The sequence below is a fragment of the Ictidomys tridecemlineatus genome, unplaced genomic scaffold (genome assembly GCF_052094955.1).
Source record: "Ictidomys tridecemlineatus isolate mIctTri1 unplaced genomic scaffold, mIctTri1.hap1 Scaffold_562, whole genome shotgun sequence".
Taxonomy (NCBI): Eukaryota; Metazoa; Chordata; class Mammalia; order Rodentia; family Sciuridae; genus Ictidomys; species Ictidomys tridecemlineatus.
This window is the reverse complement of record NW_027523761.1, coordinates 75,941-100,664: the sequence shown is the minus strand read 5'-3', so window position 1 is coordinate 100,664 and position 24,724 is coordinate 75,941. Positions and strand designations below refer to the sequence as shown.

The following is a 24,724-nucleotide window of genomic DNA, read 5'->3' as shown; positions in this document are numbered from 1 at the left end:
AGGCTCACTCCTGAGGTTCACAGGGAATGCAGGCATTAAAACCAGCCTCGCTTCTCAGTGAGTGCAAGCAAAGCCGTAAATAAGCACAGGGACTTTTCCATGAAGTTGTTTGTTTTCATTTTTTCCTAATCTTTGAAAAGAATCCTCATCTTTACCCCGTATACAGATTGCTGTATCACATCAGTTACACTTCCATTGATTTACATATTGCCATTCTAGTGTCTGATGTATTCTGCTGTCTATCCTATTCTCTACTATCCCCTCTCCCCTCCCCTCCCCTCCCCTCTTCTCTCTCTACCCCCTCTACTGTAAATCATTTCTTCCACTTGTATTATTCTTCTCTTACCCCTCATTTCCTCTTATATGTAATTTTCATAACCCACTTGAATCAAACTGTGAAATATGATATATTAAGAACTATGTAATGTTTTGAACGACCAACAATAAAAAATAAAAATTAAAAATTAAAAAAAAAAAGAATCCTTATCTTTGCAGTTGGACTAACGAGCAACCACGTCTGAATCCTTTGTCCTTTCTCTCTGGGACACTTGCGTCCCTCCTCTGAGAAAGACCCGAGAAGACAAAGCAGGGTCAGTCAGTATCAGGTCGGCAGAGTCCGCCCTCGGTCTTGGGTCTGAGAGTTTATTAAGCAGACGACAGGTCCAAATGAGCAGGTACAAGTGGAGGTTCCGCGCCAGCAACTGGAGAAATGACAGGACCTGAGCTGCGAGGACCTGCCTGGCGCTCCGCGGTGCTGGAAGTACCACCCTCGGCGACCTCCGGCTTGGCAGGCAGAGTGTGCACGCTCCGCGCCACTGCGACCAGGTGACCCCACCCAAGTCACAGGGGCGCCGCGCACAAGCCGCCCTGGCAGCGCAGAGACCCGCAGCGGACCTGGCCCCGCGGGCCTCGCTGGGGGCGGCAGCGGGCTCTAGCACGGAAGCACGAGCTCGTAGTCGTGCTCCAGGGTGCTGGCCATGGGGCTGGCAGTGGAGGTCCTCAGCAGCGCGTACTCCGTTTCCTGGGAGCCCCTGGACCGCCCCGGGCGCCGCGAGGCGCGGTCGACATTCTCGTAGCCGTCGTCGTTGGAGCTCAGCGAGGGCTGGCGCAGGGGCGGGTGGCTGATGACTGTGTAGCACACCTCCTCGGAGCCGGGTGCCTGCACCGGAAAACCACAGGCCTGGGTCACACGCAAAGTCGCCCCAGGGTTCTCACCCGGGGACCCCCAGGCCCGCTCCCAGGGGCATCGGGGACCTGCCCTAGCAGGTACCGTGCACAAAGGCACTTCCGGGTCTGTGCCTGCTCATCTCCATTGATGGAGGAGGGAAGGACATTACCCTCGCGGTCACACATTGAGTTGCCATGAGCAGATCATTAACCCGAGGTTTTTTTATAAGAGAAAATTCTAATTATAAAATTAGAATTTCAACATATTTTCAATTGCATGGATAGTAAAGAAAAGAAAAAATCAGACGTTAATATATACAAATCAAACCAATGAGATGCTTGTGATGTAGTTTTAAAAGGAAAAACTTTGTCCACATTATTGGTTTCTATCATGTTCACAAGCATGAATGCTAATTCCTGGGTACAGAGATAGGCAGAGATGTGGACGCTACACGGAAAACGGTCTATGGTGTCCAGATCGTAAGTGCAAGTCTCTCTGATTCAACCTGTTTTGTTTTAAGAGCTTTAAAAATTAAAACATTAAGTCTCAGAGAAAATTGGACTATAAAAATAACTTTCTAATTTTCTAAATCAGTTAAATTTTTCAAGTTTTTATTTCCTTCCATTTGTCCATTAATTTAATTACCAATTAAATGATTTAAAATTGAAAAGATTTATCTAAGTCCACTCAGAAATTGCAAGTACTTGAATAAGATCATCTGTATTTTAATAATTATCAGAAAATTGAAATGAAACTTAATTTGGGGTTCATCCTGATGATTTTTAATTACCTGATTAGAAGTGGATAGAAATTCTTTACCTAGAGGATAAAAAAAACAAAAGGAAAAGACTGTGAGACTTTTGGGCCGCCACCACCACAGTAGCAGAAGTGTAGGTAGAGCTGGTGGAGAAACTACAGAACCTGGTGCCCACACTTCTGACTCCCCTGAAAGCCCAGGCTTCCCCTGAATGGCAAGATGGAGAAGCAGGCCATCCTGCATTCTATGCAACTGGCACACACCAAGTCTGCTGACCGAGATGGACACTGGTAATATAAAGTCCACAAACACCAAGGCAATGAAGTACAGAGCATAAAGAAGAAGCCATGAGGCTGTGAATGTAAGACATAAACTCTATAAGAGTACCACAGAACAAGCATGATTCTTAAAGAGGAAAAGTCATGTAAGAGATAGATAGATACACAATAGCAAGAGTAACTATTCCAAATTAAATACAAATATACCCTTCAGGTTGATTCTGTCTGTGAACCTGAAGTAATTTGTATTCAAGGAAATTGAATTCAACTTGTAGTAACTTGGCATCCACTACTACCCATTTTTTTTAAATAAACAAGCTCCAACTAGGGAATTCAACAAATACTGAATAAAGCAACCATCCCAATTCATAAGAATAAAAGTGACTGATTCTGAAACCTACAATCTAATATGTTTGACAGCTAATCTTACCAATTACTGGGCATATTAAGCAAATTGAATAGACTCTGTTGAACAAAATAAGCTAAGAATTTCTTTTTAAATTTTTTTATTTTTTATATATGACAATAGAATGCATTATAATTCATATTATACATATGCAGTACAATTTTTCATATATCTGGTTGTACATAAAGTAGAGTCACGTCCTTTGTGTCTTCTTACATGTACTTAGGGTAATGATGATCATCGCATTCCACCGTCTTTCCTACCCCTATGTCCCTTTCCCTCCCCTTTTCCCCTTTGCCCTATCTAGAGTTCATTTAATTCTCCCATCCCCCACCCTTTGCAGCATATTATGAATCAGCATCCTTAAATCAAAGAAATCATTCAGCATTTGTTTTGGGGGATTGGCTAATTTCTCTTAGTTGCAAATGTCATTTACCTGCAAATGCCATGATTTTATTATCTTTTAAAGCTGAGTAATATTTCATTGTGTATCTATACAACATTTTCTTTGTCCATTCATCTAGTGAAGGGCGTCTAGGTTGGTTCCACAGTTTAGCAATTGTGAATTGTGCTGCTATAAACATTGATGTGGCTGTGTCCCTATAGTATGCTGTTTTTAAGTCCTTTGGGTATAGATCGAGGAGTGGGTAGCTGGGTCAAATGGTGGCTCCATTCCCAGTTTTCCAAGGATTCTCCATACTGATAAGCTAAGAATTTCTAATAGCTAATTGTTCTTCACAAATAAAAAGTTATGTCCAAAGCATTGATTTCAAATAAGGAGTGCTACCTACATATGTTCATTTAATCATGTACCCTTATCAATGTAGCCATATGTGATTGTTTAGCTAGATAAGTGTGTTTCAGTTCCCTCCTGTTTTATGATCATAGGCTGAGAAAGTTATGTAGCCTATGTGCAGTTCTAGAGACAAGTCTGAATGGCATGAAGAAATCATACTATTGGATGAAGTGTTGCTGTTGGTGCTGAAATTCTTACAATATTGAGGAACAATTGTATAACTTTCATATTCAAAGGCCACAAAGTTGGTCTTGAAGGAGTTAAGGATGCATCATCTCAAAATATGCAAAAATGATAAATTGGTTATTGTAAGCTAAATTCATGAGGAGCAATACCTGTGGAATGGGCTGATTGGCCTGACTTTCCCTCTGCAGCAAGCCTGACAGATTCTTTTGAAGAGGGTATCATCCTTGTGCTAAGGTGGGTCAAGAGCCAAAATGACCAGAGCCTGGTAATGGGGCCACAGTGAAGGTGAATAACATGCTCACAGAGGCCCTGTTCTATTCACCCTCCCTCCATGCATCCAGGTAACATCCCTAGAATGTGCTACCCACAGTCCAGAGCTCCATCTGTCTTATTGCTCCTCCACAAATTCATTGCTATTTGTCTAAAAAGCACAAAACCATCTTGCTTTGGTTATTCTTCAACTCCACTTTTTGGTGAAGAGGTCTCTACGTGTAAAATTTGTGAATCTATGCTATTCTCTTGTGTCAACTTCATATTAATTTGATTCCTAGATCCAGCCTAAGAGCCCACATAAAAACCCAGGAGGGCTGCAGGTGTAGCTCAGTGGTGGGGCACTTGCCTAACATACATCTGGCCCTGGGTTTCATCCCCAGACCTGGGAGAGACAGAGAAGCCTCAGGAGTGGAGGGAGGGATCTGGCCCCCCACATCCCACTTGCCCAGAAAACAGGCTGATGGGGCTGCCCCACTGCATAATGGTTCCCTAGGAGATGCATCCAGAGCTTCCCTATCCCTGGGTTGTGGCCTCTCCGACCCTGAAGGCCAGCAACACAAGACATCAAGGGCTGGGCCAGTTTCACCCTGCTGCCTCACTTTGCTATCTTTCCTTCCCTGTCCTCCCACTGTTTCAGGGCCTGTAGTCACAGGTGCTGCCATCCAGAACCTGGATATAGAGAGTGTGCAGGAGAGTGAGCATTTCAATGTGAACATATGAATGTAGCTGCTGAAATGGCAAAGAAGGCCTTCCTCTCTCCAAATCCAGGAAACACACACTAATGAGTATTGCATTGCTTCTTGAAATGCAAACTGAACTTGATTTAAATAAATCCAATTATCCAAGTATGCCTCGAAAGATCTTTTCTGCAGTTCAACACAAGTGCAGCCAAGCTGCAGAAGCTGGTGTGAAGGATGCTTTAAAGGAAGAAACGCCCAAAGATTTGAGAGTCTGGGCTGAGTTCTATCACCTGGTTTGGGTTAGAGGTTCAGCAGATACCATTAACATTTAAAAATGGGACATAAGCAGCTTACAGTTCAGAGCACTTGGGGCAGCAGGCCTACCTGAATCGGAGAGCTCACAGCCTAAACAATTGTTCCCATGGGGCATTATAGAAAGAATGGAGAGTATGGCCTATTTGTGATCCATGTTCTTCCAGAGCATGGAAACATAGGACATGATATTATCATGGCTTTCAATTTGTGATTCAAGGCCTGAGTGAAGGGCCAAGGAAACTGTTTTGAAGGTCTGTCTGCTTTGCACCTTAACCCCTCCTTAGGGTAGTGGGACAAATACAGTTGTTCCTGGATCTGTTTCATCTGGGTTGAAAAGGCCCATCAACATACTCTGTGAATTTCTCCAGGACTGGACATCGTAGGGAAGATAGCCACCAGTGCCCAGTTGGGAGCAGCATCACTCTGCCTGTCCTGCAGCAGGATGACCTCCCTGAAGAAATCAGGAAGGTGACTATACAAAGATGTGAGATTAATGACTTTGGTTGCCTCCCCTGTTAACTTCCCTTGTTTTGACCTGTGCAAAGATGGTTGGGTCGAAGTTTTCACAAATACTAGATGGAAACCTCAGTGTAGATGAAGCCTCTTTCCTGGACCCAGCAAGACATGCAAGCGTCTAATATGCACTTGCTCTCAAATGCAGGGAGCCAGCCCCACTTCCCTGGTGTGCACCACAGGCTCCATCAGTTTCCATCTTTTGGTCAAAATCTGACTTCCAGGAAGGCTGCCCTTTCCATTTCCACATTCCTGATGGTCCACAGCCCTGAGGACAGAGGCGACAGATCCAGGAAGAGAGGAATCAGGCTCCTTAGCTGACTTCAAGCCCTGATGCCCAAGGAGAACAGGGACCTACCCTCCTGGAAGGTTCTTCAGGCTTCGTCCCCTGAATTACTTCAGGATGGACACATCAAATCAAGCCTGCCTGCTCTCTTTACAAAAGCAGTGCACTATCTGGTGAGCCCTTTAGTAAGCCATGCACTAGCTGAAGTTAGGTCCAGAGTGAGAGGTTCTACTTTAGTAAAATGCAAAATGTGGTTCCATTAAAAATATCAATACAATGTGTGGACTTGGGGGCTGGGCTGTGGCTCAGCAGTAGAGCACTCACCTAGCATGTGTGAGGCCCTGGGTTCAATTCTCAGCACCACATAAAAATAAATAAATTAAATAAAGGTATTGTGTCCAACAACTACAACTAAAAACTAAATATTTAAAATAAAATGTGTGAACTTGGTGCCAAGGTGTATTTTAGCAGTAGATGCTTTGCCTAGCATGTGAGGCCCCGGGTTCAATTCCCAGGACTGGGGTGTGTGCAGGGGGCATGAATAAAATAACTGAAGGATGGACCACTAAGGAACACCACAATTTCAGATTGGACCCAAGACAGTGCAGTGGGGGAGGGTCCTAAGGTAGTGTGACCTCAGAGGGAAGCAGCTTCAGGAGAGAGGTGTTGAGCCACAGCAGAGGGGCAAGAGACAGGGCAATCAGGATCCAGACTGAGGTCAGCAGCTGGACCTGGCAGAGGTGTGACATGAAACATGGGTACAAAGGGCTTTTGCACCATGGTCCTTATGACCACACTTGCACTTGCATTTGAAATCACTGACAGGTGACACTTCCCATGCGATGACCATGGGGATTCCTGCTTGGGGTGGCAGTGGTATCTGCTGGCCCAGTGCCCCAGGCGTAGGGAGTGGGAAGAGCAAAGCTCCTCATGGCCAGAGGCAAGACGCAGGAGGAGTCCTGCAGTTGAAGAGGGGAGAGCTTGTCCCCAGTGCGGGCTCCAGCTGCAAGTGAGTGAGCTCTGGGCCCCAGCAGTGCTTATGGCCGACACTGCGGGAGACCAGGCTGGCATGTTCCCGCTCCTCCCCGCTGGCTTGACGTGGCGTCATCACAATGTGCATGTACATCAAACCATCACCCACAATTTTTATTTGCCAGTTATAGCTCAGAAAAAAATGAGTGAATAGAAGAAAATGAGAGTTTTCTTTACAACATAGCTGTCCTCGGGGACTGAACTCCGTTATTCTTAATTGCTTGTTTTGAATAATTACATAATTACTACGCTCAATGGTGTGGCAGGTGGAGTAAAGAAAAATATACTTCTCATCACCAGTTGGCACTATTTAAAAACAAATATATAAACATTATTCAAGCTGGCGCTATTTTAAATCGATAACATACACATTAAAATCCATAGGTTTTTGGCTAATCACCTCCCAAGTAAGTTTATAAAGTGGTGCTCAAAATAAATCAAGTACAAATATTACTGTGATTCGAAGAATAGTGAGATCTGGTTTTGAGAAGGCAAGACTTTGAACAGCTGCCTCCAACACCAAGGGACCATCCATATCTAAGGTCTTTGATGGCAGGTCTACCTCCCTGCTATCAAAGACCTTAGAAAGCAATGACTTACCATTCTTATCTTGACCTTGAGTCTCTCCTTCAACCATGGCCACTTCCTGCCTGCAAGGAAAGAGATAGTGAAGAGCCCCCGGGTCTCCTCTGATCCTCCAACGCCCTTCACGGAGGCAGTGCAGTTAGGAGCCTGTCTCCCCAGCCCTCAGAAAAGTGGGGGATTCCAGGCAAGGGCAGGAACCAGAGAGTGCCCCAGCTGGGAGTCCCAGGACTTACCATCACCACACCACACATTGCCACACACAGGGAGAACACACATAAGCGGGGGCAATGAGGACAACTCCAGGGAGACTGGCCATTTACCTCTCTGCTCTTCATGATGGGGCTGCAAATCTTAAAGGTGCTAAGAGGGCCCACAAATTCTCACAGACTTACAGCGGCACACATTAGAAAGTGTGGGCCGTCAGTGAGAGAATTGGAGGTTGTCCTCACGGGGACACCGAGAGAAGGCCTGGGGACGATGGGCTGCCAACACATCACCTTTATTCCCTTTCCACCCAGCCCCCTAAATCTAAGAGGAAGTATGGAAGCAGCTGAGGCACTACCTGTGCTGATCTTCACCTCAGAGGCAGCCAGTGCTCATAGAAGAGAGGTGCAGAGATGGGGCGGGGGGGCAAAGGAAGAAGTGCTCCAGAGCAGCAGGCCAAAGGAGGCCAATCCCAGCGCACGACCCTCCACACCCTCAGACAGACAGACACACACACACACACACACACACACACACACACACACACACTCGAGCCTGAAGCTGGAGAATGGCATGATACTCACACAGCTGTGAATATAAAAATATGATCTGAGAATCACCAAAAAAGAAAGTGTATTGCCGGGTGCAGTGGCGCACACCTGCAATCCCAGCAGCTCGGGAGGCTGAGGCAGGAGGATCGCAAGTTCAAAGCCAGCCTCAGCAATGGTGAGTCACTAAGCAACTCAATGAGTTGTCTCTAAATAAAATACAAAACAGGGTCGGGGATGGGGCTAGTGGTCAAGTGCTCCTGAGTTCAATCCCTGGTACCAAGAAAGAAAAGAAAAAGTGTACTGTCAAACATGTTATTCCTCTGAGAATATATAACCTGTGAGTTTTTTTTTAAGAAAAAGGGAATGAATATGACTGTGCAGCCACATTTGAAGTCTGCAACATGCAAACCTCTGGGAAAGGTTGCAAAGAAGCTGGGAATGGAGAGCTCAGTTTGCTGCTCTCCAAGTTCTGAGGGTCTGGCCACAAATCCCAAACCCACCCAAATGCAGGTGAGCATGGTCGGCACATAGCATTGGCTTCCACTCTCACTTAATCCAGCAGGGCAATCCCTATCTAGGGGTCAGTTCCAGACAGTGGCAGTAATTCCAAATTCCCAGGAATGTGCTTGGATTTTCTTGGCTTGTGCTTTGAACTAAATTGTGTTCCCCTCAAGTTTCATATGAGGGCTGAACTCTTTGTCCACAGGCCTCAGAATGCTGTGGGCCTTTGCAGAGTAAAAATTCTGCTCAAACAGGGTCCTGTGAAGGGTCTCTCTTTCAATTTGCCTGGTATCACTATTAGAAGCAGACCCTGGGACACAGGAAGATGACACAGATGGTGGCCACCCAAAAGCCAAGGACAGTGAGCTGTGATTAGCCTTAACGACACCTTGATCTCAGTCTTCAGGCCTCCAGGACCATGGGGAGGTGGTTTATACCACCCCACTTGTCTGTGGCCTGTGCCACCTGGCCTGTGGCACTTTCTGTTACAGCCCCAGTGAACCAACTCAGACTGATCTGTGACACTGGGGCAGAGACACCCAGAGGAACTAGCTGAAGGCAGCGGCCAGCCATTTCCTCCTCCTCCACCTCCCTGCACCCTACCAACAGTCCTCCAGAGGACGACTCCGCAGACCACCTTGGTCATCTCAAATAAGGAGCCAGACAGGCCAGATGGAAAGTCACAGGCTCCTGCAGCTGCTCTGAACCCTTCACACCAAGGTGCCTGGACTCTATGTGAAGCAGAGCAAAAGAAACCGTGAAATTAACTGAAATGAAAAGACAGTGCATCATTTGTGTCCGTCAGTAATGAGGAGTAGGGAGGACGAGGGCAGGGAGTGTCTGAAATACGTAATGAGTTAAGTTTCTGTAGCAGGTACACTTCAAAATTATGATCTGAAACAAAAGGTGCAGAGTATATTTTCAAATTCCCTGAGGCCAGCAGACCCACCACCAGCCGGCACATTTTTTGCCACATGCACTCCTGATAGACACCCGGGAAAGACAGGCCTGGGTCTGAGCTCTGCTTCTCACGGCCCCCGGTGGTAATGCAGGACCACGTTACAAGAGGACCTAGAGAGTGTAGGTGACTCATCTCCCAGCTGACACAAGTGGCCAGGAGGACTAAGAAAACCCACGCAGCAGCAGAAGCACAGGCGACACGGGCCGGGCGCAAAGAAGAAAGGTGTGTTGGAGACGGTAAGAGGTGTTTGGGATCCAGAGCTCCTCACATCCAAGAAGAAGTGAAAGGCAACGTAGCTCAACACTGAACGCTGGGAACACAGCCTGCAAAGTCCTGAGACGAGAGGAGGCTGGTGTGCCCTAGAAGCGGCCTCACTGAGACATCACCACTCGCCTGTTCCAAGCACAGACTGAGGGCTTCTAGTGTACTCAGAGTAGTGCGGCCAACCCACAGCGGTTCCCACACGTCTCCTTCACTAAGAAGGGAAACTCCCTGATCCAGGCAGCCACTGCCCACGCGTCCAGCCTTCAGACCTGGACGCCATGTCCCTCCTGCCCCTGTTCCTCTCTCTGGGGACTGTTGGTCTCCCTCCTACCCCACTGCAATCCCAGGTCCTGCCACCTGCTTCCGGCCACTCCCTGCCCAGCCTCACTAGCCTCACTCTGCTCCACCTCTTGAGACCACCTTTTTACATGAATGAGACCTTGTGGCACAGACAGAATATTATTTAAGTTTATATTCTTTCATCTTTCCACTCCTCAACAGGAAAGACTGAAAAGATACAGAAAATTGGGGGTTCAAAATAATTAGAATAGCGACAATTTAGGGAAAAAAATAAAAGACTCTAGTAAAGATAAAACAATGATGTATGACTTCCTGCAAAGAGCGAAACATAAATTATAAAAGTGGTGACCGAGGACGAGCGGGAGGAGAGAGGAAAGGGAGGTAACTGTATCTCGATTGTGGTGGTGACAGGACTGTGTGTGTTTTTCTGAACTTATTAAACTATATACATAAAAGGTAAATATTATCGAATTATAGCTCCACAAATGAAAATTAAAGTCAAAGGCATTGAAAGATCTCATACAGTCCTTATTGGAAGTAAGAGTGAAGTTATGAATTAATTTAATGATATTCTGGTAAAAAAAAAATAATAGCCAAAATTTACACAGAAAGACATAGATAGAGTACACTCCTCTCAGGAGCACGAATCTGCAAATTTAACCAGGAAGAATACTGTCTCTGGCCCAGCAGGTGGATGACAGGCCACAGATGCGATGGATAGAGAGAGTAACAGGGCTCTGGTCTGCCTCAGCACAGAGCCAGCAGAATTCCTGGACTCTGGCTCCTGACCTCAACGGTGTGAGGAAGGCTAAAGAGGCCTGCCATGTCTTATTACCCTCTGATGGTAATCAAGACTGCTGCATCAGATGAGATGAAGGCTTCACTTATTTAACAAGAAAAAGGAGAAGATAAAATCTACTGCACACCTTACTCCAGCCCTGACTGACTGCAGGGCTGGCAGAAGGTGGCCTCAGGTACTGACTGACTGACTGCAGGTGTGTTTGGGAGCTGGCCTTTATGCATGACCATGTCTTAGAGTCAGGTCTGGCTCTATTGATTATGAAACAAAAGTCTTCTTTAAATTCCTTATTGATGCCTAAATTAAATGGCTGAAGGAGAAGCCCTGGTTCAGACTCTGCACAGATGGCATTACTGCTGCCTGAAACCAGAGGTTTGCATGTGTCACAGGACAGGCTCCGCCACCCTGCTGTTTCTGCGGATTCACATACCATTGGAACCCTGTGCAGAGAAAGTCACAGTGAGAGACGGTGAGAGGGCCCAAGCTGCCAACCTCAGCTGCCCTCCAGCAAGCAGCCTTCCCTTCCCTCATGAGGAGGAGGAAGTATCTGCCCCAGAGAGACAGACCAAGACCCAGGATGCCGTGATGAGGAAGGAAGCTGACAGCAGAGATACAGAAGCCTGTGTTCATCAAATCCACCAGGTGTTTCTGAGCCCGGGAGCCAGGGCCAGATATCGTGGGCCAGCGAGCTGTTTGTGCACTCTTATCTTCTTTTTTCCACTGAGGATGGGACAACTGGTACATCCAGGCAGTGGGACACATAGGGCTGGTGCCTGTAAAAGCAAGTGATCTGCAAAGGGAGATAAAGCACAAGAAGCAAAGTAAGTCCAGAGTCTCAGCTGAGATCTGGGCCAGGAGAGGGAAGTGGGCTGTGGAAGTGCCAGAAGCTGTGGGTGCAGAGGCACAGCCACCCTCCACGCACCCTCGCGAGCAGCCGGCAAGGTCCTTCAGAGGAGGCATGAGACTGAGCACCTCCAGAGGTGCTCCTGTCCATCAGCCCCCCCCCCCAGGTGGAGGAGTAGCTTTAAAGAGAAATGATTGGGCACCAGTGCCTGAGGGGAGGCTGGGCTGCATGGCTTGAAGAACACAAAATGGAGGCAGGACAGGGCGGAGGCTGAGGAATGAGTCTAAAGAGATGGACAGGAGCCAGTCCTATGCAGCTGGGGGTCCTGGTGAGGAGTGTGGGCTTCACTCTGAATGCAATGGAAGCTAATGGTCTTAAGCAAGGAAAGGGTGTTACTAGACATATTTTCCAAAGGTTCTCCTGGCTACTTCATGAGAAATAGGCTGAAAGAAGCCCATTGTAAACAGTCAATGGGGAATAAGCACCCTTTACTCCAGCTAACAACCCTGCGCGCGTGCGTGTGTATGTGTGTGTGAGAGTGACCTCACTAAGTTGCCCAGGCTGGCCTGGAACTTGTGACCCTCCTGCCTCAGCTTCCTGGTCCCTGGGACTACAGGCATGCATCATGTGGCTGGGACTCCTCCCTTTCCTTGAATAGCCAGTAAGAAGCAAGATGTGCACTAGCTCCGCCTCTCTGGCTGACAGGGCCACCTAACCTGCTCCCAGGGCAGAGGTGATCTCAAGGCTTGGCAGCTCCATAGCTCTGAGGGGTCCCGTGGACAGAGACTCTGAGAGTGAACCCAGGAAAAACGCCTGACAGTTCTGCTCACCGTTTCCTTTTCACTCCTCGGTTTTCCTTCCTGTTCTTCTTTGGATTCTTTCCCAGGCAGCTGGATGGAGACACATAAGAGGAGAAAGAAGACCATTACCCTCTCCAGATGCTTTAATCCCTTCTCCAACTTTCTTAACCGTGGAAATCTTCTCCTTTGGCAAAATACCTCTTTCTCTCTGCATTGACAGGGAGTCACAGAAGCAGAACATGGTTCAGGAATGAACCAAAGCTGCAGCTCAAATGGGGCAATGTCCATAGTCCGACATTTTAGATAGGCTCCAGGGTTGGTTGGGGTTTATCATGACCAGGCCAGCAAATTTCCTAAGTATCCACAGGGCTCAGGTGAATCACCTGGCAAGGTATGGAGACCCTGGCATAGGGAAGGTGCAGCTTCTCCCATAGCCCAGACGGAGCCAGCAGCTGGTCCTCAGCCCTGCAGGGCAAGGCCCATGGGTCCTGGCCCCTGAGTGGGAGCGAGCTTCTAAGTCATCTGAAGAGTGAAGCTGAGGTGAGACAAATCCTGTGACTTGCATGGTTAATGCAAAGGTTAGTTATGGGCCAAAGTCTGTGACTGGGCTACTCAAACTTTCTACTCCATTACCATCCAAGCAGCATTTCTTTGAATGCTTTTTCTCCTATGTCTCCCTGATTTACAATCTACTCTATTAGTCATTGCACCCAGATTTGACCATGACTGTGAGCATCGTGCATCTCTCCCTCAGAACCCACCCTGTACAAAGGCCAGGGCCCTCCGGGTCACGCCCCAGCCCTGGTCCTCGCCTCCACCTCTGTGCAGGTTCCTGCTTTCCGGCCACGTTGACCTTTCCTCCACATTGACCAACCCTGCCCTCCAAAGCCCTCTCTGCCTTCTCCAGCTTTCCCAACCATCACAACCTTTTTTTTTTTTTTTTTTTTTGCCAAAGTTCTCTGTCCTTCAACACTGGCCAACATCTGCTGATACAGAGCACATTTCAGAAACCAACCACGGAGAGCCAGTGCTGAGCAGCTTGAGGAAACGCTCCACCACCCCTGACTGTTACTGGCGCACCTTCCAGAAGTGTTTTGGAAATCGACGTGCAGGGCACTGAGCAGACAGCAGGATTTGCACCATGCAGAGGAAGTCGGGTTCTCGCCTTCCAGCAGGAGTGTTCTGATGTGGCTCTGGCATGGTATTCACAACCATGCACTGATGGTTGTCCCACTGGGCAGACATGAGGCAGGAGGTGCCTACCCTCAGTGACCTAGTTCTCCCATGGTTACTAGGGTCCAGTGACTTACCTACCAAAGAATATTTGTAATTTAAAATCAAAATGCAGGATCTGACAGTTCTTGGCACTGGAGCAACCTAACTGGAATGTCAGATCAATATGCTAATGAATACGAATTCTCATCACACACAGCTTAAATTTTTATTAAGAGGAACTCAGATAATGTAAAAATTGTTTGACTGGATTAATTAATCAGCTAATACTTTATCATTTAAAAAATAGATATTAAACTTTAAAATGTATCTTGGCCAAAGTTTTGGGATTATGGGAACTTTTTCAGACACTCTGCTTTTTTTACGCTTTTCTTGATTTTTCAAGTTTTCCGTGCTAACTTATGACTTCATAGAGCCATAAAGGAAGTCTCAGTGGGCAGCTCCAACATCAGCCACTGGCACCCGCTTCTCCAACTATTTTGAAGTGAAAGTAAAGACCAAGAGTAAAACTGTAACTCAAGGTGCGTGTCTGGGTATGAGCAAAGTGCTACACACCCCTACGGTAAGGACCTCGAGGGACTTCCTGGAGCTCACAGTGCCGGGAACCAAAGCCAAGGCAAAATGTGAGGGCGGGTTTCTAAATGACTCGGAAGGAAGACCTGGGGGCCAACCAGGAGGAAGTGAGAGTTCATCTCAACAAGCTGGAAAAGGATGGGGAGCAAGTTGTGGGTAGAAATAAACATGGTGGAGAGCCAGCTATTAGACAGGAAGGCTGTCGAGAAGGTGCTACATAGCCCTGGCAAGACCAGCCACGGGAAAGGGAAAGGACATAAGGAAATAAATAAGCAGAAAATTCAGAGCAAATGCTGCAGCCTGAGGACAACCATGAAAGATTATCATAATAAACACGGCTTGGAACAAATACCAGGAAAACCAAGTGTAGGAGGTGGCGCATAAGTGCATTTAGGGGCTCTCAAGGATCCAGCCCACGAGACAAATGCAGCCTCTGTTGCACTTCAGACAGTAGAAAACGTCAACTGCTGTCAGACCCTTTCATGAGATTAGTATGATCTCATTCCAAAAGGAGGCAAGGAGAAGAAAAATAATCACAGCTCAATTTGCTCATGAAAATGGATGCAGTAATCCTTGCTAAAGCAAAAGTCCACCAAATCTAAAGATGCAAAAATAATATATATCACAACCAAGTGGGCTCTGCACCAGAAATTCAAGGATAGGTCACCATCACCAACAAAAAACCAATTAACATAAAAAAAACTAATTTAACAGAAAAATTGTGAAGTTATATCATAGTTTAAAAAAATCCATTTGATAAGATTTAGCCCCCATTAGCCACAAATGTTCTCATCATGCTTGTTCTAACATGAAATGCTCTTGTTTTGATAAAGGCCATGGGCCACAAGTACACAGCAAATTCCGTGGAAACACCTTTGGGAGAGTTACTAAGGTTGGGACAGGACAAGCATGCTTACGAATACTGAAGCGAAATGACATTTAAAAAGAAAATGCCCAAGTGCTGTGGGCAGTAGAGCCGGGGTAGGTCCCTATCTGCACAGAGGGTGCATCCCCAGGCAGGAGCCCAGGCGCTGACCATCAGCAGTGGAGACGAGGTACTCAGTGAGGCTGGTGGGCAGTCGTCTCACAGAATCCAGCAGCACCCCAACAAGGGCGGCCAGAAACGGTGATCTCAGACTCATTGCCAACACTTATGGCATCTAGAACTCAACCTAAAAACGACTCAAGAAAGGAATGAAGCCTGAAACTTGGAGAACACACAAGAGGGTTGGCGCAAGTACTTGGCTGGAGGAGACTGTCTGCATAGGTGTCACACTTAGCCACCAAATTCAGCTGAATATTTAGTGTTGCCCCATCACAGTTCAAACTGATACTTTTGATAGGGCTCACGGGTCCAGTTTTAACCGACAGTGCTGAGGAGCAGCGAGAAGGCACACGTGAACTGGACACTGTTGGGCAGCATCAATACTACCCTGCCCTCCTGGCATAAGGACCGCCAAGCTTCGAGGGACTCTCACAGCTGCTGCCAGGTCTCTGGTGGCAAAACAGGTGCTGCCCAAAGGACCAGGAGGCTTTGGCTTCCCCTCTGACAAACAGAACTGTCTTTGTGTCAAGTTCTAGTGTCCACTCTGCAGCCTGGCAGAGGGCACTGGGGAAGCTTGAATGTGAAACTACTCACAAAGCCTCCTGGTGTCCGAGCTTCCCGAGTCAGTTCTCAAACCCTCATCCCAGCCACCCCACAGTTTTGTGTAGAGCTCTCCCCACTGGAGAACCCTCCAAATGGTTCCTATTTCCCACAGTGACTATGATAACAGTGACACTGGAGCAGGCACTGAGCATGCAACAGTTACACTATGAAGACAGTGTGTTGCTCATGAAAGGCTGCAGCAAAAAGAAATTGCACAGACATGGAGAATGCTACCTAAGGAAGCAGACCCAAGTACAGGCACTTGGCGCATAGTCTACAAAAAAGAATTACATTCAATGGGAAAAGAATGGATCTTCTAACTTGCAAAATCTGTCTTACATTTTGGAGAAAAGAAAGCTAAAACCCCACTTTATGCCATATGGTAATGGAAATTCAGTGTCTAAAGGGGAAGGCAAAAGCACAGACTCAGTGGAAGAAAACTCAAAATATTGACTCTGTGACCCAGTCGTGAACAGAGCTGGGGATGGAGCTCAGTGGTAGAGTGCTCAGGGCCTACTATGTGCAAGACCCTGGGATCCCTCCCCGCACCAGAAAACAAACATGAGGGGCAGGACTTTATCATAAATCCCAAAAGAATAACCTAGAGGTTCCCAAGAGAAGCAGAAGCCTACACCCCCAGGAGCACTGGGACTGAGTGTTTATGGAGACCCTTCATGACAGTCCAAACTGAAGCAACCCAAATGCTGTCGGTGGAGGATGCACACACATGCTCATATACACTTGCACATAAACAGACTCTGGTACATTCAATTTAAAAAAAATAGAGTAAGCTGTTGGTGCCTGTGGTGTGGCCAAGTCTCTCTGACGATATGGGAGAAAGAAAGCAGGCACAGAAGAGGTGACATCGAGTGCATCCACTCATAAGGATTCACACCCAGCAATAGAAATCACAGCAACATTTGGAGGTGACTGACCGGGGGAACACCAGGAACTCCCTGGGTTGACAGAAATCACAGACATTGTAACTGTGGGTGCGAGCACTCGTAAAAGTCAGCAAGTGTTATGGCGAACGCGCCATTTCACTATGTGCAAACCTTGCCTCAGTTCAGAAATCCACTCAAGGAAATGTATTTTAATAGACAAAAAAAAATAGAAACTATGAGATAAAAATTGATGGATTCACTACTCAGTATTCAAGGTTTCTGATCAACAACATGAAGTGAAGTGAAGCCATGCCTGGTAGGCACAGATGCTGGCAGTGGCCGATACACAGGGGTGTCTAAGGTACTCACAGAGCATGCGCCAATCACAAATGATGCAAGAAATCCTGTGGAGCACCGAATGTATAGCAAAGCACCTGTATCATCCTTCCTTCATTAAGAAGATGGGGCAGAGAAGAGCCCTACTCCCTAGGAACCACCTGAAACTGACTCTGGCTCCTTTAGCCCTGAGAGGTCATGGGGGACCTCCTGTGAGCAACTATGGAGATCCAACCCTTACTTCCCATGCTGGGGATTGAACCCAGGACCTTGCACATGCTGGGCACACACTCCACTACTGAGCCATGCTCTCAAAAAGCCGAGTTCTAATTCATGTTGTCTGAGGAATTCGGGCTGAGTCTGAGCCACCCAGGGCAGGATGGATTTTCTATGACTGGAACTTTCTTTCAGCTCTCATCTTTGTTCCACTAACAGGCACTGGTGGTGCAGATTAACGGGTTCATGTGATATTCCCACTCATCATGCAGTGTGCATTAATCACATCTGACCTCTCTTCTTGACACTTGCCTCCCATGCTGGACTGTCCTGTTTGAAGAGCTGGATGGTGGAGAGGCAGAGTGAAGGGATAGGTAAGGGGAGGCAGTGCAGAATGATGTCATGTGCATATGTGCATATAGGACAGGGAATGTCACCTTTATGCATAGATAAAGAGCCAATCCTAAATTAATATATGAACGAAAGGAACTCTACTGGAGGAAGGAGAATGGGGGAGAGGAGGAGGAAGAGAGAAATCGGGGAATCGTGAACTGAAATTGAATTCTATGCATGTGTCAGCTGGATGAACCAGTTTACTATGTACAACTATAAAACTCTAATAAAAAAAAATGGAAAAAAGAAAAGCTGGTTCACATAGACATCATAAGATATCTAAGATGATTAAGAACAATAACCTAGCAATCTACAAGTCAGATTTTTGTCTGGATTAAGAAACTTCTCTGCTCTTTCTAGTTGATTAAGCAAGGTGTGCATACACATCTTCCTCGAACAGATGGATCGAAAGGCAGAGAATCCTGCATTCTAGATCTGACATGTGCACCAGTTAGAGGTCTGCCAAAGAAGACCCTCTGCCTTCTGCTTAGCGTTTGTCATACAGACGAGCAGCAAGCTTAAGGCTGCATTGCACCTATTATTCCCCTTTGGGAACCAGAGGCCGGTTTCCAGAAGGCGTGGGGGAGGCACAGCCCAGCCTCCCAGGACAGGAGCCCTACAGTCCCACATGAATTCCCTTCCCCATCTAGATTATCAGAGAGGTCCCATGGGCTTCGGGCTCGTGTCAAAGGCCGGAAACCATCTCTTAGAACTGTGAAACTAAACCCTCTTCTGACACATATCACCAAGGAAAGGAAGCAACCCTCCAGCCATCTACTGTGTGATTCCTACTGCAGAACGTTCTGGAAGAGATAAAACTATGGAGCCAATGAAAGATCAGTGGTTTTCTGGTGGGAAGGGAGGAAGAGTGAAGAGGTGGAGCACAGTGATGTGCCCTGCAGGGTGCTGTGTGCATGATACGCATTCGCCCAGACCCACAGAACATACGTCACCGACCGTGGGCCCGAGTGAAAACTGTGGACTCTGAGTGACAATGAGGTGCCCTGGTCAACACTGTTACGTGTGCCACTCTGACAAGTGCTGACGACGGGGAGGCTGTGCGTGGGTGGGGTAGGAGAGCAGTTTCATGGGATGTCTCTGCACCTTCCACTCAATTTTTCTGTGAATCTCAAATTTCTCTTAAAAATAAAGTCTGTTAAAAAATATTGGAATTCTATGGTCTGAAGGTGTCCCCAAACTTCACCTGTAGGAACTCAGTCCCCAGTGCAACAGTGCTGGGGCACCTTCCAGAGGTGACTGGATCCTGAGTCCTCTTCCCTGTGAACACATCAGTGCACTGCTGGGGCAAGGACTGGTCACCAGGGAGTGGGCCCTTGAAGCAGGAGGAGCGGCCTCTTCCTTCTCTCTCCCGCCTGCTCACACGACCTTCCTCCATGAATGGACACACCCTGACCTTGGACTGCCCAGCCTCCAGAGCTATAAGAGATAAATCTATACTCTTTATAAGTCTCAGAGATTCTCTTACAGCAACGGCAAAGCCGGGTGAGACAGGGAGGCAGCAATGTCTCCTCTATGGGGCCAGTGAGGATTTGGTCCACCTACTCAATGCTGGGCACCCACTGGCACTTTCAATGTGGCCTATATTTGCTGTCCATGCCACTGGATTGGAGTGGCAGAGCAAGGGCTGGAGAGGGGTGGGCAGTCTTGAGCTCTTTGGTTGGATGAGTGGGTGGGGGGCTATTGGGTCCCAATAAAGAGAAGTACGCTACTGATAAAAAGCAAAGGAGATTCCACTGATAGGGTGGGTGTTTCCTGTGACCTGCTTCCTCCATCTGGCAGCTGTGGTGAGATTCTGTGGTGGCTACAGGAGGAGCTGGGATCCCAGGAAGCCCGCCCAGAATGCCCTGCTGCTCCTCCTGCCTTGACTCCTCCAGTTTCAGACATATAGGACCCTCCCACCCTGTGGCTTTGCTGATGGACAGGCACCTGGGAGAGGCCAGGGCAGCCTTGATTTAGCTGAGGGGCATAAGCACATCCTCCCCTCCACGGTTGGGATCTGAATGACCAGCGAACACCAGGACAGCCCCGGGGGACTGCATTTACTTTCCCTGCATTCTTTTTATTTCCGTTGATCCGGTGAGTTTCAGCTCTTCGCCATCTAACGTCTGGTTGTCTTCCCTCGGCCTCTCCCTGTTGCTGCATCTCGTCATGAGGATAGACACTCTCCCTAACCTGTGGGCCACATTGCATCTCTTTCCATCTCACACATGTCCACCATCTCACCACTTCCCAAGGGCCTCTGAAGGCCTTTCATCCCCAGTTGGTGAATCTCATTTTTAACTTCTCCCCCATGGGAGTCCACCCTTCCAAATATCCTCCAACGATGGACAACCAGTTTTCACTTCCTGCAGAGCTCTACCCTCCAATCGCTTTCCCAGTCCCCAGGTTGTCCCTGTGTTTGGACAGTCTCTGCATTGCTAAGCCTGCCTCCCATGACAGCACCCCCAAAGGCAGATGCTCAACACTCCTTCCTGCCATCCTCCCTAAGAAGCACCTCCCTCCTGTTCTCCTGTTTCTGCATCTACCTGACCTGATAAGAGCGGCTACTGTGGTCCTGACAGATGGCATCTAAATCACATGCTGCTTCAGCTCCTCTCAGAAGAGCCGACCTGGGCGAGCTTCACTCCTCCCAGTTCCACTTCTCAGCTACAGGATCTCCATTGTCTGACCTACAAGAGCGTGAGCATGCATGATGCTTTCCTCAGGACCTGTGCACTGGGCTTCACAGCCATCTGCCCTGCTCCCGTTCTCCCAAGGGCGAGCCTGCTGGGCCACACAGGCAACACCCTGGGCACATGCTGAGTTAAACTTTGAGCTGGGTCCTGTTGTCCCTCCCACCTACACAAGCTCAGTGTCACCCTAGATGGTGATGATCCTGCTCCATCACAGCCCTTTGGTCTTTTTAAGAAAGAGGAATTTACTGTAAGGCCTGGTGGAAAACCAAGAGACAGCTGTGCCCTTTACCATGGCCAAGAGAGATGGTGTGGGTCACACAGTGGACACTCTTCTGTCTGGCTGGATGACCAGGACATCAAAATGTGGACAAAATGACCTGAAAGATCCAGTGTTTTTAGGCAATGAGAGAAGTACAAAGATGGAAGGGAAAGAATTCAGAACAAGCAGCTGTAGGATGGGCAGTAGTCACAGGGGAACCCCAGCAGCCTCCACCCTCCTTGTCCCACCACGCACCAGCTCAGCCCTGGCCCAGGGGCTCCCCACTGGGCTCTGTGTCTGGAGGCTAAGCCCACAGTATCTCTGCCCTTCCTGGTCTGGTGGTTTGAGAGTCCCTGTCAAAACCCGGGTCAACACTTGTCAGTAATGGCTCTGGGCGGTGAGACCTGCAGAGGGGGTCTGGTCATGGGGACATGGCCCTTGTGGAGGGTTGCCTGTAAGGGCGAGATCTCTGGCTCCTCCTGACCATGCTGCAGCACTGACTCTGCACCACACTCAGACTTCCCAGAACCAAGAAGAATAAGTCCCTTTCCTTGTATGCCACAGATCTGTGGTGTTCTGCTGCCGCAGCAGGAAATGGACTACAAGACTGGTCATTCTTATTACCTAGGGCCATGATGTCTCCGCTCCCCCGGCCACCTTCCAAGCCCTGCTGCTCTGTATTCTACTGAAAGTGTCCCCACAGTCAGAACTGCAGCGCTAGCACAGATGTCGCTTCTCCTGCTGGAGCACTCTGTGAGGCCAGGATCTCTAGCACAGTTGCATGAGGCTTCGCCTGAGCCAAACAGTCCTGGGGCTGTTCAAGGACAAGCTCCTTAAGACCAAAGGGGCTGAACAAGGGAGCTTAGGGAGACAAAACCGCCTTTGCGCCTGCATAGCCACCAGCTGTTCCCCTTCACACCCGTGCCCCTTCACACCCGTGCCTCTTCACACCGGTTCCCCATCACACCTGTGCCCTTTCACATCTGTGCCTCTGTACAATCACCATGCTGTTCCCCTTCACACCTGTGCCCCTTCACACCTGTGCCCCTTCACACTTGTGCCTCTGCACAGTCACCATGCTATTCCCCTTCACACCTATGCCCCTTCACACCTATGTCCCTTCACACCTGATCCCCTTCACACCTGTGCCTCTGCACAGTCACCATGCTGTTCCCCTTAAAACCTGTGCTCCTTCACACCCATGCCCCTTCACACCTGTGCCCCTTCACACCTATATCCCTTCACACCTGTTCCCCTTCACACCTGTGCCCCTTCATATCTGTGCCTCTGCACAATCACCAAGCTGTTTCCCTTCACACCTGTGCCCCTTCACACCTATGCCCCTTCACACCTGTTCCCCTTCACACCTGTGTCCCTTCACACCTATGCCCCTTCACACCTGTGACCTTTCACACCTGTGCCTCTGCACAGTCACCACGCTGTACCCCTTCACACCTGTGCCCTGTGCCTGAAATCTGAAATCTTCACAGCCAGACCAGGACAGGATGTCCCCTTCCGCTTTTTGAATCCTGGTTACCCACCAAGCTAGGGCCTGGCCGCTCTGAAGCCCAATCCTGGTGCTCTTCTAGGCCCTTTGTCCCCACAGAGCACAACTGAGTGGTGGCAGGAACCTGCCTTGGGGAGGTCGGGCTGCAGAGAAGCCAGCACAGCAGGGCAAGGCAACAGGGCAGGGCACAGGAAAGCTGGAGTCAAGCTGGGAGGGACCCACCCTCAGGAGCTAATCCTGCAGCTTCCCACCACCACTGCACTGCAGGGGAAAGCCTGAGATGATTCAGATTCCCAAACAGTTGAAATCCAAAGCTCTCTGGATGGGAAGTGTGGGAGCCCAAGGAGAAGGTCAACCAAAGGCAGAGCTGGGAACCTTTGCCGGCCCAGGCACGGCCACTCTGGGTCCCACAGTTCACCAGAACATGGCTGAGTTGGATCTGTATCCTCTCGCTGCTGTGATGTTTACAGAGTAAGTGACGTCCATGAAAGTTCCCAAAGAGGCTGCCAACATGAGCGCATTTTAAAAACAATATACAAAGGGGGAAATTGAGAAAGGGAGAACCCCCTTAAGTCTCAGCATTCCAAAGCAGATCCTCACTCCCCTGGACCTCCTTGAGAATTACCTGTGCCTTAGTGCTGGGGTGTCAACAAATGTTTCAGGGACTTCACAGAATGTAAAAAAGGCATTGTCCTTGTGGTCAAATCATCCATAATCTAAAGGACTCACACATGTAGAATCACAACAGCGGACAGCCTGTGTTCAGTGTTGTAGCTGGACACAAACTGTCTCCAAGAAAACTGAAAGAACAATTTCTGGCAACAGCCAGGAAGATGAAGCATTAGATCAGAGCATTGCAGAATGGATGTTTGGACAAGTTGACTGGAATTAACTTTGAAGCAGGAGACCTGCCAGCCAGGGAAGGCACTTGAAATCAGAACCTCAGCCAGTGACCAGGGTGACAACAGTACAAGATGCAGGCAACATGTTATGAGAGAAAGGGCAAAAAGGCATATTTACTTAACCAGCTAGGCGCACTTTCTTCAAGTCCCTGCCACGTGCTGAGCCCCAGGGAGATGGCTGGGCTCTCAACAGGTGCCTGTGGACATTGGTCTGCCAGGCAGGAGGCACCAAGGGAGGGGCTGCAGCAAAGCTAGTGATGGAAGCAGCAGCCAAAGGAGAAGGAGCAGCGTGTACAGAACCTGAGAGCAGAGCCAGGGTGTGGCCGCCCGAGAGCTTAGCTAAGGGAAGGAGGCAGCCTGGAGCACAGGAACCGTGCAGAGGGGGATCCTGAAGGGCTTGGGGAGAGGGGACCACAGAGAGGATGCCACAACGCCAATCCTTTCAGAAACATGTAAGGAGGACTGGGCCTGGTGTCCACATCTGTTCTACCACCTCAAGACATAGAAGCGAGAGGACTCAAAACCCACCGAGCAGAACCACTCCTTGAAAGTATGTACCTGCGTGCTCTGCCTCCCCCTTCTCAGGCTCCTGGCCATGCATTTTATTGCCAACCCCAGAGGCTGGTGGATTGGAGGTCAATCCTAGACCCCAGGTAAGAAAAAAAGAAGGAATGGAGAGACTCAAGTGGCAGTGGTCTAGACCTGCCTGAAAAGATACAGATTCAGACTGTTAAGTTTCAATTTCAGATGAACATGAATTGCGTTTCATGTCAGTACCACCCACAAAAAAATGCCCAGGATATCACACGAGGTGCAATACCACAACAGCAAAACCTGCCTGATATTCTGAAATTCAGATTCGACCCATCATCCGCTATCTTCATGGTCGGCACCTAGCGCTATCTGCACCTAGCACCCCACCATGGCTCCATAGCTGGAGTGGCCATTTGCCCTTCAAGGACACTGCCCTCAGAGCAGACCTCTGTGGCACAGCCTGGCCCACCTGCCCTGCCTCCTCCTCCCTCTCCTTCTCCCAGGAAGGGCGGTGTCCCAGCCAGGACTCACCTGAGCTCTCTCAGGAAACAATTTCCCATCCTCCCACAGGGCTCTGCTTCTCAGCTCCAGCTTCACTCCACCGGGCAGTCTTGACCAGAGCAACGCCCTGCAAAACGCGCAAGGTCCTCGTGGCATCTGACCACTCGCTTGACCTCCTGCCAAGTGCTGGCTGCCGGGGGAACGGGCAGGAGCGAACAAGCAGAGATGGCCCTGAGGGGAGGGGAAAAGAACCGTGTGCACATGCAAGAGAGTTCATGCACACGCACAGTTACAAGGCATGGGCAAACCAGGGTGCACAGCAGCGAATCTAAGACTCAGCTGTTTGCTTCAAAGAAATTCCAGGCTCAAGACAGACAGGGTAGGTATCTGCCTGTTCCTCAAAAGCCTGAGAGCTCAAGACTCCCAAATGCCTTTCCTTCCCAGCACATAAAAAGAAAATATCTTCTTAGGCAAAGGGAAAAAATAAAATTTATTTTTGTGGCTCTGGCCATGAAAATCAAATCACATGTCGGAGCCCCTTTC

At 48.6% G+C, this 24,724-nt stretch overlaps 1 protein-coding gene across 1 annotated transcript; it reads right to left on the bottom strand.

Annotated features, from left to right (window-relative positions):
• Positions 1-406: 406 nt before the first annotated feature.
• On the bottom strand, positions 407-12,616 carry LOC144374036 (germinal center-associated signaling and motility-like protein). Its single transcript, XM_078037002.1, has 4 exons — positions 12,530-12,616; positions 7,291-7,340; positions 1,959-1,987; positions 407-1,159 (listed from the first exon to the last, which is right to left on the bottom strand). The coding sequence occupies exons 2-4, from the start codon at positions 7,325-7,327 to the stop codon at positions 932-934; spliced, it is 294 nt and encodes a 97-aa protein (XP_077893128.1). The 5' UTR covers positions 7,328-7,340; positions 12,530-12,616; the 3' UTR covers positions 407-931.
• Between the last annotated feature and the right edge of the window lie 12,108 nt (positions 12,617-24,724).

Excerpts from the sequence above, each read along its gene's own strand:
- LOC144374036 (XM_078037002.1), bottom strand. The coding sequence starts at position 7,327 with ATGGTTGAAGGAGAGACTCAAGGTCAAGATAAGAATG. Across the intron at positions 1,988-7,290 it reads TCAAGGTCAAGATAAGAATG|GTAAAGAATTTCTATCCACT; the intron begins GTAAGTCATTGC and ends TTTATCCTCTAG. Across the intron at positions 1,160-1,958 it reads TTCTATCCACTTCTAATCAG|GCACCCGGCTCCGAGGAGGT; the intron begins GTAATTAAAAAT and ends TTTCCGGTGCAG.